Consider the following 14406-nt stretch of genomic DNA (forward strand, 5'->3'; position numbering starts at 1 on the left):
TCACGGGAGGCTGCAGGGAAGCTCCGGGAGCGGGGGCGAGGCGTCCTCGGAGGAGCCGCTGCGGCTCTGCAGCGCTGCATTCCCCGAGAGCCCGCAGGGGCAGCGCTGGCACGGCCAGGGACCCGCCGAGAGAGCTCCTCGCTGGCTCCCGGGGCTCTGCGATCCGTCAGGGAAGCTGTCTGGAATGTAGGGCATTGGGACAGCCGCAGCGGCTCGGGAATACCGCAACGCCTCCGGTGTGGAAAGTGTGACAGAACACCGCAGCGCTCGGAGGAGCTGCCCGGCTCGGAGGGAGGGAGCCCGAGCCCGGCTAGCCACGTGTGAAATTTTGGCCGTGTGACATTGGAAAAGGAGAAGGCCAAAGCCTTCTTAGACTGGAGAAGACAGGGAACTTTTAAAAGTTTGCCACTTCCAATTATAGAGTTTTAAGTTTAGGAGCGCTACCATAATTTTTCTGCCAATCAACATTGATTTATGAAAAAGTTAAGTTTTCTTTTAACATTTTCTCTTAAAAAGAGAATGGAGAATTTTAATATTCCAGTGCTATTTCCATAATATCTGCCCTGGGGAAAGAGAAGTTCTTCAGAACTTAACATTCTTATTAGTGTGTTTCTGAGTTAAAGGGCATCATTAGGTTTATTTAATTTTAGAGGAAAATATATTAATAATATAAATACAGCATACCTCTAAAGAAATGAGACACATATTTGCCTTGTATTGCTTCCTGCTTACAGTAATGATTTGTTCCTCATTTCAGTCTCCTCCCCTTTTAAAATTACAAAATATTGTATCCTGCACATAAAAATGTTAATTAAAAAGTCCAAGAAAGCTTATCCTACCATATGTAATATTTTACATAATCCATTTTTTCTTCAAGGTTCAGTACCATGTTAATGTATGCCAGCATAGTCTAGCAGCCACCCGTGACATGACAAGTCAATTTCTTTTTATCAGAAGCTCACTGACAAACCAATCTTAGTTTTACAATCATTTCTGTCCAATGATACTGCTTATAAAAAGATGGGTAGGGAAGGCTTAGGATCAAAGAGTAAACCACAGATTTCACAATGTTTCCTTGGCAAAGCAAGGTGTTGATTTAGCTGCTGTGCTGGAATCTGCAGACCTTCATCACGTGTGTTTTTCCTGGGATTACTTTGGCTAACATTTTCTTTCCTGTTCGTCGTGTGACAAATCTTTGTCCAAGAGCAGTGATCTGGAGTTGCTTTAGATTGGCTGAGTATTTTAATAGAGCTGAGATCTTTGTTTAGAGAAGCACACAACTCTTTTCCACAGGATTATTCCAGGTCCCATTTTAGATCTCAGAACAGGTGCTCAAAAGCCTGTTTACAAAGGAGGGGTGACCGGAGAGTTGATCTGAGCTGGGACTTTGGGTGCTGCTCCAAAGCAGATGTATGGGCACAGCAGCTATTCCACATCCCTCCCCAGCTGTCCCTGCCCAAGGCAGCCACCACTTTTAGACAATGCAGCAGTTTCCAGGCTGGGAATGCTGGGCTGGTGAGTCCAACCAGTGATTTCTGGGTAGTAGGGGGCTTTTCACTGTGCTGCTCTCCCAGGTGCAGGAAGCAGGAAGCATGGGATTTGAGGACATCATTGTCAGTTGTCCTTCTGACATCCATGATTCCTCCATCCTTGGCCAAGTCAGCCTGGAGAGAGATTGCTTTGCACCCCTGTGCCAGTAACAGAGCAGCTGCTCAGTGTGTCTTAGAATGCAGGTGCTGAGCCATTCAGCAGCTCTGGCTGCAAGCAGAGGATGAAGAAATCACAGAGTTCCTGGAGAACTGCTTCTTCTGGATCAACTGTACTGATGAAGCTTTGTTGATGAAAAATGTGAAGATTTGAATATAAGATAGCAAAAGTCATGTAGGTGTTTGCCCAAGCACCACCCCAAAGGCACAGAAGGCCAGACCAGTGTGAGGACCTTGGCACACAGAATGGCTGCTCCTGCAACTGGAAAGTGTCCACTGCCACTCTTAGGGGTAGCAAGAGTATTAGCCCAAGCTAACCAATTTCTAAACTTTCTGTTCTTCAGCCTGTTGCCAGAGGGGCACCAGAAGCAGATGGTGGCAGGGATCTGCAAGCCTGGAGGTCTCTGAGAGATTCTCTATTTGGGGAGACTGGCATGCATATGCCCATTCAAAATACTGTTTATTTACAACCTGTTTTCTTCACTGTCAAAGCTTTTAATGGTTACTTGGGTTGGAGAAAGGATTCATTTAACTTGTGAAATACCTGAAGGTCTTGATGAAGAGGTGCAATGCTCCTGCCCATTAATTGGTCCTGGCATTGGCAAGTGGTTTGAGGAGAGAGCTATTTAGTGTGGCTGAAGGGCAGAGCTGGAGCTGGGTAGGGTGTTCCGTGGCAGCATGGTGTAAAGGGAAGGCCTGTGGGGCAGGGAAGTGTGAAAAATACTGTTGTGAGAGAATATTTAATGCAAACAGTTGTGGGGCTGTGGTTGGTCTTGAGGTTAAGGTGCTGAGTGGGAACACAGTGATAACACCACATGGGCTCAGGGAACTGTTTTTGTAGGTACCTGCTGCTCTCTTGCTGGGTTAGTGGTTGCATGTGTCTGTCTGCCATTCCACAAGAACAACTCTCCTCAAGTCATCACTCGTGGGACCAACAAGAACTCAAACATCTTTAATTTTATTTGTTTCTTACTTCTCCCCAAAGAGAGGAACCAGACAAACACCAGCACAACTGACTCTATCTCCTCAGCTAGGCATTGGTTTCATGGTGTCTCGATACTCTGTGCTGTACAAAAAGAAATAGCTCAGTGTTTATGGCAGTAGTGATGCAATGTTCATTCTTTTCAGCTCTGGAATTTACACTCCCATAGTCATCTCCCAGGTTTGAAACCTGGAGATACTGGGTGGAAATAATTAGACACATGCTTTCTGCACAGGAGGACTGTTGGCAGGGGCCTTGTTTTGAGGTGCTTACAGCAGTGAATGAGTGGGAATCACTGGGATGAGTGGGAAGAGAGGGGATTTGCATGGGATAGGAGCATGGGCTGGCCTAGGACCAGGGTGGGATAGGCAATCCTAATTGCAGTGCTGAATACGTAAACATAACGCTGATGTTTTGTAATCCCTGAGCCTCCCTGGCTGAGGAGTGAGCACTGAGCCTGCAGGCAGTGGGACAGCACCCAGCTGGGCATGGGGCATGCAGGGTTCTGGAGAATGCCCCATTCCTTCCCAGCCTCCTGCCTTGCTGCAGCAGAGACACCCAGGGAAGCACTGCCAGCCTGAGTGGTAGCCAGGTACCACTCCCTGCTACCTTTGCTACCTTATGTGCAGCGTAAGTGTGCAAAGGAAAGGGGGATCTACAGAGCCAGCCAGCAGGCAGTGAAAATGGCAAAAATAATTGGAGGAGGGGAGTATTTTTTTGCCAGGGCCCTTCCTATGCAAGTACCAGTGCAGCAACCTTTGTTGCAGATGACATTTCCTGGTGCAGGTGCCATTTCAAACAGGTGATGGGAAGAGGAGAGGCTGAAAGGGACTGGTCCTGGAAAAATGCCTTCCAGCCTAAATGGGTGTACCTGCTGATTATCCCAGCAGACCAGCTCAAGTCAATGTGACCCACAGGACACTGAAAGAGTCCAGAGTCATGGGACACTGAAAGGACACTGAAGGAGTCCAGAGTCATGGGAAGGATTTTAGAAAATTTTGGTGTGTTCTCTGTATTTCTGTGAGATGTCTTTTATCACAGAATAATAGAACCATGGAATCAGAGAATGGTTTGTGTTGGAAAGAACCTTAAAGACCAACTCATTCCAACCCCCTTGCACTGGGCCAGGATATCTTCCACTTGACCAGGATGCTCAGGGCCCCCTGGAACAGTGCCAGGGATGGGGCAGCCACATGATTTTTTCTGAGAAATCTGTTCCAGTGCCTCAGCCACCTCACAGGGAAGAATTTCTTCTGTATATCTAACCTAAATTTCCTCTCTTTCAGTTTGAACCCGTAACTCCTTGTCCTATCACCACAGTTCCTGACCAAGAGTTCCTCTCTGCCTTCCCAGTAGCCCATTCAAGTTCTGGAAGGTTGCCATGACTTCTCCACACAACCTTTTCTTCTCTGGGCTGAACAGCCCTGACTTTCTCAGCCTGTCTTCACAGGGAAGGTAGCCTAGTCCCCTTATCAACTTTGTGGCCTCCTCTGGACTTCCTCCAACTGTTCCATATCCTTCTTATGCTGGGGGCACCACAGCTGTGTTCAGTACTCCAGGTGGGGTCTCACGAGAGCAGAGAGGGAGAGTCGCCCCCTTATCACTGAAGAGACTTTGCTGTACCTTCATTTTCATTTCATCCATTTTTTTTTTTTTTTTAATGCTATTCCCATACATTTCTTCCCTTTTACTTACTGCACCTTAATGCTTTTTTCTGCATACTCAAAAAGCAGATTCTGCAATAGTTACTGAACTCACTCTTCTGCTTTTAGTAATGTCACCTTTTCTTTTGCTCAGCACTATTTGTAATCCTGATGAATGGCTTCCAACATTACATTTTGTGCACACTTGCATCAGGCTCTGCAGTGATGTCACTCAACAACACTTTTTTTTTTTTTTAAGCTTTCTGACCACTAAAACTTTTCATACAAATGTCAGATCTGTTCTCCCTCCTTGTACTGACAGATTTGTTTCATCTCTGCTCCATTTGTTGCGCAGCTCTTCGTAATGTTCCTTGTGTTGGTTATTAGTTGTCAGTCTGTACTCATCTTTCTCTTAACTCAAATGTCTAAACCTTCTCTTTTATCCAGTGATACCCTCTCCGTGTTGCATTCAAGGCTTTTAATGTTGTCCAAGTTACATGCTGCTCTCTTCTCTCTGATCAGTGATCAGGGTGGGGGATGTGGTGCTTAGATTGTCCTCTCCATTCCTGCTCTTCCTCAGCCTACTCCTCTGGTTGCTGTGGCTCACCTTCACCTCTTCCCGCCTTCAGATCTAAGCCCTTCCCCAGACTGTTTTGCATAGATACCCAAGAGCAGTAATAATGGACTTTTTTTGGGTTTTTCTCTGTGTCTGAGCCACTTGAACACGTTTGGGTTTTCATCAATTTTAGAAAAATCTGGTAACACTCCCCACAGCAGAGGGAAGTTCTGAGGAGCATAGTGGCACAAACTTCCCAAAACAGCCAATATCTTTACCTAGAGGAATGCACAGACCATTTGGATGGCCCAGTGCCTCAGTGAAATGTGTCTGAAAAGTGCCCAGCAGTGGTGTCCAAATCCAACACCACCAGAAAAACACATGAACATTGGTGGATGCATGCCAAAACCTTCACGCAGGCTTCTAATTTTAGGTTTTAACCTTTCCAGTGCCCCGAAGAAGCCTTCAAAATCTCCAAAATCACCAACCTGTTTGGAAAACACTGGCCTAAATGCTTTACAAGTACTTTACATTGTTAAAAAAGTATTAACAAAGCTTTATAGAAATGAGTAATCTTTAATAATTGGTTTCAGCTTCTTAGGCAGCGTACAACTGCTTATTTTGAGAGAAATGCTTGGCACAGCTTGAGAAAGAACAGCCAATGCCCCTGCTAGCAGAGGAATGAAGAGCAATAGGATGTAGTGGCAACTCAAGTATTCTTAATTTCAGACATCCTCAGTGACGTTGGCTTTCAGAACTGGAAGTGCCTGGATGTGACCACATGCATACATGAGCACATTATGAAATGATTGATTGCTCAATGAATATTTTTAATTAGTATTTTCTTTTTAAATGCTCCATTTACCCTCTTCACTCAAGATATTTTTGCCACGTGCAGTTTTTATTGGAGTAAATATAGTCCCTTCAGAATAGCTGCTTCAAGACAGTGCAGAGGTATCTTGATCCTGTTTTGATTTTTTTCCTTCCTCTGACTCATTCCTTTAATCCCAGTTATGTTTTCTCAAGTGAACTCTACATGCTCATATTGACCCCAAGAGTTACATACTCAAAGAACTGGGGCAGACAAGAGGATATAAAGGATAAGAAATCTATTTTAAGCAAAACATTTTTCTTAGGTCACATTCTTTTAGATTTAATATCTTTGTAACAAGTAAGACTTCAGGTTATTAATATTTCCTATAATCAGTGGGTGAAACACATTACTGCAACAGACCTGTATTCTATGAGGTGAACTTGCTGCTGATTTTCGCTTTGCTGTTTATGTTGTTTGGGGTCCTTCTTGCTTTTCTAGGCAGAGGATAGAAATGGACTGAATGCTCTCACTTCTAATGAAGTCAAGCAGTTCTGAGTTTTAGCTCTGCAGGAAAATAGTTGAAGGTTTCAATTGTTTAAGATCTATGTGAAAAGAATTTACATACCAGAATCAATTGACATTTTCAGTCTATTTTCAGAAATCAGCCTTTTAAATTTTAATTAATAATTCCAACTGTTTTGCAAAGCTGCAATTTACCTCACCCCAGGAGAAATCAGAGCTTGTTTAGCCTATGAAAATCTGAGCCTGGTTTGCTACAGGGGGGGTCAGCCCTGGAGTCCTAAGCACACTCTGCTCCTCTTCAAGTTTCAGTGGCAGAGCACAGCCAGCTACTGCCAGGAGCACACGGCTGGGTGCGCTTGCTGGGAACATCCTGGGCTCAGAAGACTGGGCAGGTTCACCAAAAGGTAAAGATATATTATGCCTGGGATTGATATCCAACATTTAGGAGAGCAAAGTAGGGGGGAGCTAAAAGAACTTGTATTTTTTCCTTTCCTTTGGCAGTAAGGGGCCAGAGGGGAAGGTCATCCTTCGAAGAAGGAGAGCACAGCCAGTTACCTGCCCACATCAGCTCCACAGCGTTGCATAAGGACTCATTTAGTAGCAGGTAATGATCTTAATTTAAGCATGCATGTCCCTGCCCTCGCCTCTCTGCTCTGCATTATGGGCTCGCAAGTTTGCTTATGCTAAAGGGCAGAACAAAAATAAATTTCCATACTCCCAGGCATGTTCCATCAGCCTGTGTTGGAGCATGGGCCAGTGTCCAAATACTTCGGATATGAAGTGAATTTGGCCTCCAGGACAGGCTCAGACCTGCTCATGAAATTGCAGGGCGATGACACCAGGGTCCCGCTTTTATATTTGCAGTTGACTGGCTGCCACCACTGGGACCCCCAGCTGTGACAGCAGAGCTCTCTTTTAATGTCCCCGCTTAAAGATGACCTTGGCTTTCCGTGGTCAGCAGGGACAGGAACACTCTGTTTTGGGTTACTGTTGAAGAGGAACTGGAAATTCTGAATTAATTGGGTGGAGCTGTAGCTCAGGTAGACAAAGATTCTATCTTGGTTAATTTTTTTCATGTAATGATTTTTGTTTCAGTCATGTAGGCTGAACACCCATCCCAAGACAGGGTGTTATTTTCAATCTGGGAGCCGGCTCTTGCTGGAGAGCTTCGGTAAGGCTCCCCAGAGCTAGCACAAGGGACTGTCCCGCTGGACGGTGCCCTCCCGATGCAACCGCTTGCTTCGATGCACCTGAAGCTTTTGCCTGCTCACGGGGCGGGGTGGGTCGGGTACATTTGTGGGGTACGTGGGGTGTGCTCCCCTTGCCCCGCAAAGGGACGGCGATGGAAAGAGCTCGCAGCGACAGCAGCTGCTGCCGCTCATCGCTGCTGCCGCCGAGGCTCTCCCGTCCCCGCCGTTTGTCCCGGCTCTTCCCGGGGCGCTGACGGCCGCCCGGCGGCGGGGCAGTCTCCGGGCGGGGCGGCAGAACTACAGCTCCCAGGGCCGCGCGGAGCCGGTGACATCATGTGCGGTGGCTCGGAGGTCACATGCCCCGTCAGCCCCTTTGTTTTGAGCGGCGCTGGCAGCGCGACCGACGGCGGAGAGGCCTGAGCGCGCTGCACCGCTCCGGATCGCATCGCTCTGCTCCGCGCCCACCCACCTGGCCCGACCGACCCCAACCCCGGCTCCAGCGGCGGCTCCCGCGGGGCGCAGCGCGGCAGGGCGCGCTCCAGGCTGTGAGTGCCGGGCGGCGGGGCGCGCTCCCAGCTGTGAGTGCGGGGCGGCGGGGCGCGCTCCCGGCTGGGAGGGCGAGAGGTGCGGTGGCCCACGACGGGCCGGCAACCCCCGGGGAAGGCGCGGAGGCCACTGCGGGACAGCCGGGCCGCGGGACAGCCGGGCCGCGGGGTAGGCCAGCACCGTTAGTCGCCGCGGAGGGGACAGTGCGTCCGGGGCTCTGCTGGCAGCGCGCGGCGGCGGTGCCACGTAGGGGAAGGGCTGTGGGCAGCGGCGGAGCCCTGGGGCCCGTGGCGGTGCGTGCCCTGCGGGTTGCGGTGCTGCTGCTGCTGTTGTTGTTGTTACTGTTGTTGTTGCTGTTGCTCCCCCGCCCCGCGGTGGCGGCGGGCGCTGCGCTCCCGGCCCGGCGGACAGAGCGGGCGGGGGGCGCGCGGAGCCCCCACGGCCGCTCCGTCCCGCGGGTCCGCGCGAGCCCCCCGAGCCCCCCGCGGGCGCGAATTGGCCCCGCGGGCGGGCGGGGGCGGGGCCGCGGGCGCGGATTGGCCGGGGCGCGGGGGGGCCACGGCGGGGCCCAGGGTGAAGGTGAGCTGGAGGGCGGGCCGGGAGGAGCCATTTTGTGCCGCCGCCTCCGGCCCCGCGTCCCTGGCCTCGGCTCGGTTTCGGTGCCGCGCTGTTCCCTGCGGCAGCGGCTCCCGCGGGCTCCCTCCCCGGCCCTGCCGGGGCTGGGCGCGGGCGGGTCCGTTCTGCAGCTTTCTCCGCCGAGCTCCCGGTCGCTCGGGCGGCCGGGCCGTGCTCCAGCCCGGCGGGCGCTGCCCTGTGTGGGACGTGCTGGCATCTGGCTGAACCCCGGAACCCTGGGAACACTGTGGCCGGGGCTCAGGGTCGGGTTTGGTTTAGCAAAATCTGAATCACGTGCAAGAACGACAGCGAAGCCAAAGGGGAAGGATTGGGACTTTTTCACTGTTTCTTCCCCGTACGTGAATAATACTACGCAGTGTGCTTTTCCCATTCGTTTTTCCCCATTTTTAAGTTGCTTTTTTTTCCCTCTGACGGACCTTTTCGTTTACAAAATGTTGCGTAAAGGGTTCTGCAGTTTCACGGTGTCTCTTCTCAATGCTTGTTTTTGTTTTGTTTTACTTAATAATCATGACTCTCATGTCCAAATCAGTTCCTGTTTTTTGCTTGGTGATTTTTGAGGACACTTAAGGCTTTTTTTGTGTGTGTGTCACTAGCTTCGATAACTATTGAGTTTTGACATTCATTCTTTTTTAGAAATCAAGATAATGTCCTGCATTAGAATAAAAAACCTCCGCAGTTCAGCTCTTATCCTGTCAATCAGTTCGATCACAGTCAATTCTTGTTTACTAGTTAATCAGTATTCTTAAAGACTTCATCTTGGACATTCCAATCCTCGATATCCCTTGTAATACAAGAATGTTTATTAAAAAAATCCTTAGACCCAACAACATCTTTGGTCTTTTTCATATCATGAAGGAAGGCGAAATGTTGCGTTTGTGGTTTTTTTGTTTTTTTTGGTTTTTTTTGTTTTGTTTGTTTTTTTGTTTGTTTGTTTTGTTCTGGTTTTTTGGGTTTTGTTTTTTTTTTTTTGTCAGAGGGAAAGGTTATGCTCTTTTTCCCCACGCCCTCTTCCTTTCCAAACAAGAAGAGCACGTGCCGTGGTTCGGCCCGGGGCTGCGGGGGGGAATTTGTTCCCTCTGCCTCTCGGGGGTCTCTTCTCCCTCTGCCTCTCGGTAACCGCGCACCTGAGGCGCCGCCACCGCCTTATCTCCCATCACAAAACCAACCTGAGCCTCAGTTCCCAGGCCTCGGCACGAAAACACCGTTCCCGTACTGGGTTTCGTTTCGGGGGCTGCTCGAGTTATGTGCGGGGGTGCTCTGCACACGGTGACAGCACCCGGGACCATCCGGTGCTGCCGGCCCTTCCCAGCGCCTCCTTTTCTCCCCTCACAGGCGGTCATCGCTCCGGCCTCGCCAGGTGCTGGCAGCGGCGGGCACGGGCTGGACGTCCCTCCCTGGCAGCTGCAGGAGCCCAGCGCAGCCTCAGGTACTCGAAAGCACACCCCGAAGGCGAGCTCTGGGGCTCGGGCACACCTGGGGACAAGGTGTCGCTGGAGGGCCTGGTTCCAGAGCTCAGGGACACAGGGGAACCCGGCTGCTGGCACTGCTGTGGGTGAAGGGAGAGGGGAGGCACACACTGGGGAGGAGTTCAGTGCATTACACTGAAACATTACACTGTTTTATGTAAGGGGATTTACTGATAGAAGGTGTCAGGGTGAACGTTTTACAGACTTCTAGCAGGCTGCGAATCTGTATTGAAGGGTATTTCTGAGGAGCAGCTTGTGTACACAAGCTTAGGGATGGTGTAGGTGAAGGAAATAGAGGAACCTGAACTCGTGGTGAACTCAGCTTAGCTCAGAAATACGTGTGTGTGTGAGTTAACATCCATGTCAGAGCTGTGTCTGTGTTTGGAAATAGTTTGTAAAACCTGTTGATTATAAGTGTGATTAGTTTTTCTTTTCTAGTTTTTCAAAGTAGACTGAATGCATAAGATCTTGAGGTCCTTGTTGACCCTTGCTCAGACAAGCAATCTAGTAGATTTTGTATTATTTTTTTCTCTTTGATCAAGTAAATTCCAGTACTTGTCTTTGGGGGGGGGAAACTATTTTTCTTTTGCATTGTTTAAATTTACTGACGAGATCTGAGTGTTAAATTCTCTGAATGACTGGTGTTTTACAGTGCAGGGTCTGCAGGCAGGTATGGCGTATGAGTGCCTCTGCATACAGGAAAGGTGCAGACAGGTCTGTCCTGCTGTGTTTCCCCCTTTGGATGATATCCAGCTCAGCCTCAGGCACAGGGTCCCCCCTGCCTTTCCCACTTTGGCAGCTGGAAGGTGACATTTCAAAACTGCTAGAGCAAGATTTGCAGGAAGGCAACACGTAAATATGATAGAGCTGAACATGTGACACTGTTACTGATAGGCTTGTGAAATTGTTTTGCTGAAGTAAACCTGCAGAAGTAATTAACTGGACAGCAATTGAAGGAAAGTACATGTAAAAACAGTACGTTCTGCAATGAAGTGGAGTTCTTTCTCCTTTTTAGTATCTTATTTGTGATTTTAAAATATTTATTCCTGTGAGTAGTTTTTACTCTGTGGATTCTTTTTTCATTCTCCCATTTCTTTAAACCATTAGGACATTAAAAATAAAGATCGTTTGCTGACCACTAATTTTGTCATGTTCAAGCATAAAGAAGACATTGCTTCCTTCAGTGAGCAGTTGTAGCCCAGAGCCCTTGTTTCTGGTTATTAATGATTGCATAATACAGTGCTGTCTTAACTTCTCACATAATGAGAAAGATATAACCTTGAAGAATTTTTACTTAGTTGCTGTGTTTTGCCCTCTCATGCAGCATCAGGGTCTTGCTTTTCATTTAAGGCTGTCTTTGGAATAGGTCCATTAGCTTTTGTGAAATTCAGCTGATTTAAATCTGCAATGCTGGAATTGAGCCTTTCGTATTTATATTTGTATTGTTACATTTCCTTTGCTGCCGCTGCTTTGTTTCTGCCCACTTCCTCATGCAAGGTGAGTTGCAGCTGAAGTTCAGTGCAGGGGTAGGATTTTGGCTGCGGGGTAGGATTTTGGCTGCGGAGGTGCTGGGGGTGGTTGTTGGTGTTGTTTTGTATCGGGGCTGTGTCACTGCAGGGTGAAGTGATTGTGCAATATGTGGGATAGAATGTCAGCTGCAGATCAGATTGTCCATTTGTGCCTCGTTAGTCCCTCTGAAGCAATCAGTTATTAGATAGGCTCATTGCAACAGCGTTTTTCAGGCATCAGTGTGACAACTGGTCCTGTTTTAAGTCAAATTAAAACTAAGTGTTTTGTAGGGTAAATGAGCCCCAGACCAAGAATCTACCTTGTAAATTTGCATTAAAAAATTTATTTGGAACGGGATAGTTTTAGAACCTCTTTTCTCAATGAGTGAAGGGACTGCCTGCATTCTTTCCTTGCTGTTTGTTCAGATGGTGCCTTTTAAAGGTGCTGTGTAAAAAGGCTGTTTAAAAAAAGCACATTCATTGTGTTCTATATTAAGTGGTGACGTGGCCAGTCTGGGACTGGGTAATTGCAGCTCTGAGGATGGGAGCTCATCAGGAAATGAAGTTGCTGTGAGGAGTTGGTGTTTCCTGGCTGTGGATTCAGGGAAACTGAATAAAACCTTGGGCGGCATGAAAAAAATTTCCATAAACTTAAAAATAATTCAGTTTGTGGCCTTGTAGACATAGAAATAAATATTACAAGCATTTGGAATTGTGCTAATGCCAGGCCCAAGAGGGTGCTTTGCCAGCCTTTTCCTACCTCAGTATGTCTTGGTGTACATTAATCCAGGTCATTTTTAAGGTCAGGAGAGGCAGAAAGCCCTGATGTGGTAGACTGATTGCTCTCACTAGCTCTTACATGCATTATTTGCAAAGTCAGCTGCATTTTCTTCACCTACACACTTTAATATTGGCACATGTGAATGTTTGAGTATTTGATTTTTGCAACTTCAGTGCTCTGATAATGTGTGTGTTAGCATGCTGGGAGGAACCTTTACACTTGTACTTGAAACTGGAAGGTGTTCAAGCAAAAACTGCTAATAATTATTTGCCAGTAGTGCTTTGGAAACAGAAAATTTCACTGTACTCAGCAAGTTGCCCTTTGTTTATATTTCCAGTAGTTTTACACAAAAACATTTATTTTATCTTTCATTCTGTTTTGTGTGCTAGCATTTTACATTAATTTTTAATAAAGTCATAGATTATCAGTGAACTAATTTTTAAATGTTAGGAATGAATGGGTAAAAACTTACTGTCAAGGTTACTTATTGAGATCAGAGATTGTTATTTAACTCTAGTGTTATAAGACTTCATTATGATAGACTTTATAATAAATATGGAGTTTATTAAATTTTTGCTTTTAAAATTTCAGTCTTCCCCTGCACCCCCCTTTTTGACTAGTGCTGTTATATTAGTACTTTGGAGGCTTCAGCTGAAATGAGGATCACACTGAAAAAAGGGAAAAGTTCAAGCTATGGATCATTATTCAGGAGATTTTTGGCTTCTGTCAGCCAGGTGATTTGCTAGAGCCGAGATCTTGAGGTTTTTTGTCTTACACACTAATGCAGTACCAGTGATTCTGGGACATTCAGAAACTGCCATCCACAACAGCTGTATTCTGGGTATATTTTGCATTTAACACTTGGCAGTGCTGCACTGCCCGGGGCAAGGTGCCCACTAATTTGCCCTGTGCCACCTCCAAGAGAGGTCACCAATTCTTAGAGTGAGCAAACAAGTATCTTGTCTAATTCCTGTGATGCAGCTAAGTGTGTCAGACTCTGAATACTGAGGTGTTTTAATTTTTCAGACCATTGCACTGAGAAGGAGAACCTCTGCAAGTTTTTCTCAATGACTCTATAGCCAACTGATGTAACAATGGTACTAATATTGGGACGCAGACTGAATAGAGAGGATAGCGGGATACGAGATTCCCCTGCAACCAAGCGGAAAGTCTTTGAAATGGACCCAAAATCGTTGTCAGGCCCCGAGTTTTTCGACTTCTCCTCGGGATCATCCCACGCAGAAAGCATTCTCCAGATCTTCAATGAATTCCGAGACAGCCGGCTGTTCACGGACGTCATCATCTGCGTGGAGGGCCGGGAGTTCCCGTGCCACCGCGCCGTCCTCTCGGCCTGCAGCAGCTACTTCAGAGCCATGTTCTGCAACGACCACAGGGAGAGCAGGGAGATGCTGGTGGAGATCAACGGCATCTTTGCCGAAGCCATGGATTGCTTTTTGCAGTACGTGTACACGGGCAAGGTGAAAATCACCACGGAGAACGTGCAGTATCTCTTCGAAACGTCGAGCCTGTTCCAGATCAGCGTCCTGCGCGACGCCTGTGCCAAGTTCCTGGAGGAGCAGCTGGACCCCTGCAATTGCCTGGGCATCCAGCGCTTCGCGGACACGCACTCGCTCAAGACGCTGTTCACCAAGTGCAGGAACTTCGCGCTGCAGACGTTCGAGGACGTGTCCCAGCACGAAGAGTTCCTGGAGCTGGGCAAGGACGAGCTGATTGATTACATCTGCAGCGATGAGCTGGTGATCAGCAAGGAGGAGATGGTGTTCGAGGCCGTCATGCGCTGGGTGTACCGCGCCGTCGAGCTGCGCCGGCCCGTGCTCCACGAGCTCCTGACGCACGTCAGGCTCCCGCTCCTGCACCCCAACTACTTTGTTCAGACTGTGGAAGTGGACCAGCTGATTCAGAATTCCCCAGAGTGCTATCAGCTGCTGCACGAAGCCAGGCGATACCACATCCTTGGAAACGAGATGATGTCTCCCAGAACTAGGCCACGCAGGTAAGAAAATTCTTTTAACTTTTTTTTCTCCAGAAGGACATA

The 14406-nt window shown here is 48.0% G+C and overlaps 2 protein-coding genes across 5 annotated transcripts in view; one reads left to right on the top strand and one right to left on the bottom strand.

Annotated features, from left to right (window-relative positions):
* On the bottom strand, window positions 1–9935 carry LOC127059891 (basic salivary proline-rich protein 1-like). The gene is made up of 4 exons (XM_050977842.1): window positions 9809–9935; window positions 8302–8770; window positions 7883–8022; window positions 1–179 (listed from the first exon to the last, which is right to left on the bottom strand). Exons 1-4 carry the CDS (start codon window positions 9933–9935, stop codon window positions 1–3), a joined length of 915 nt encoding a protein of 304 aa, XP_050833799.1.
* Window positions 7766–14406, top strand: part of KLHL24 (kelch like family member 24) — a 21704-nt gene continuing 15063 nt past the window's right edge. The window contains exons 1-3 of one of the 4 annotated variants that reach the window (XM_050977932.1): window positions 7766–7991; window positions 9928–10021; window positions 13377–14364. In XM_050977932.1, the coding sequence (XP_050833889.1) occupies window positions 13445–14364 (920 nt within the window). In that variant the 5' untranslated portion in view covers window positions 7766–7991; window positions 9928–10021; window positions 13377–13444. Of the gene's footprint in view, window positions 7992–8132; window positions 8253–8557; window positions 8930–9927; window positions 10022–13376; window positions 14365–14406 lie in introns of those variants that run through there. The other 3 variants (XM_018913224.3, XM_050977933.1, XM_018913226.3) reach the window with 3 other exon arrangements.

This window comes from Serinus canaria, chromosome 9 (genome assembly GCF_022539315.1).
Source record: "Serinus canaria isolate serCan28SL12 chromosome 9, serCan2020, whole genome shotgun sequence".
NCBI lineage: Eukaryota > Metazoa > Chordata > Aves > Passeriformes > Fringillidae > Serinus > Serinus canaria.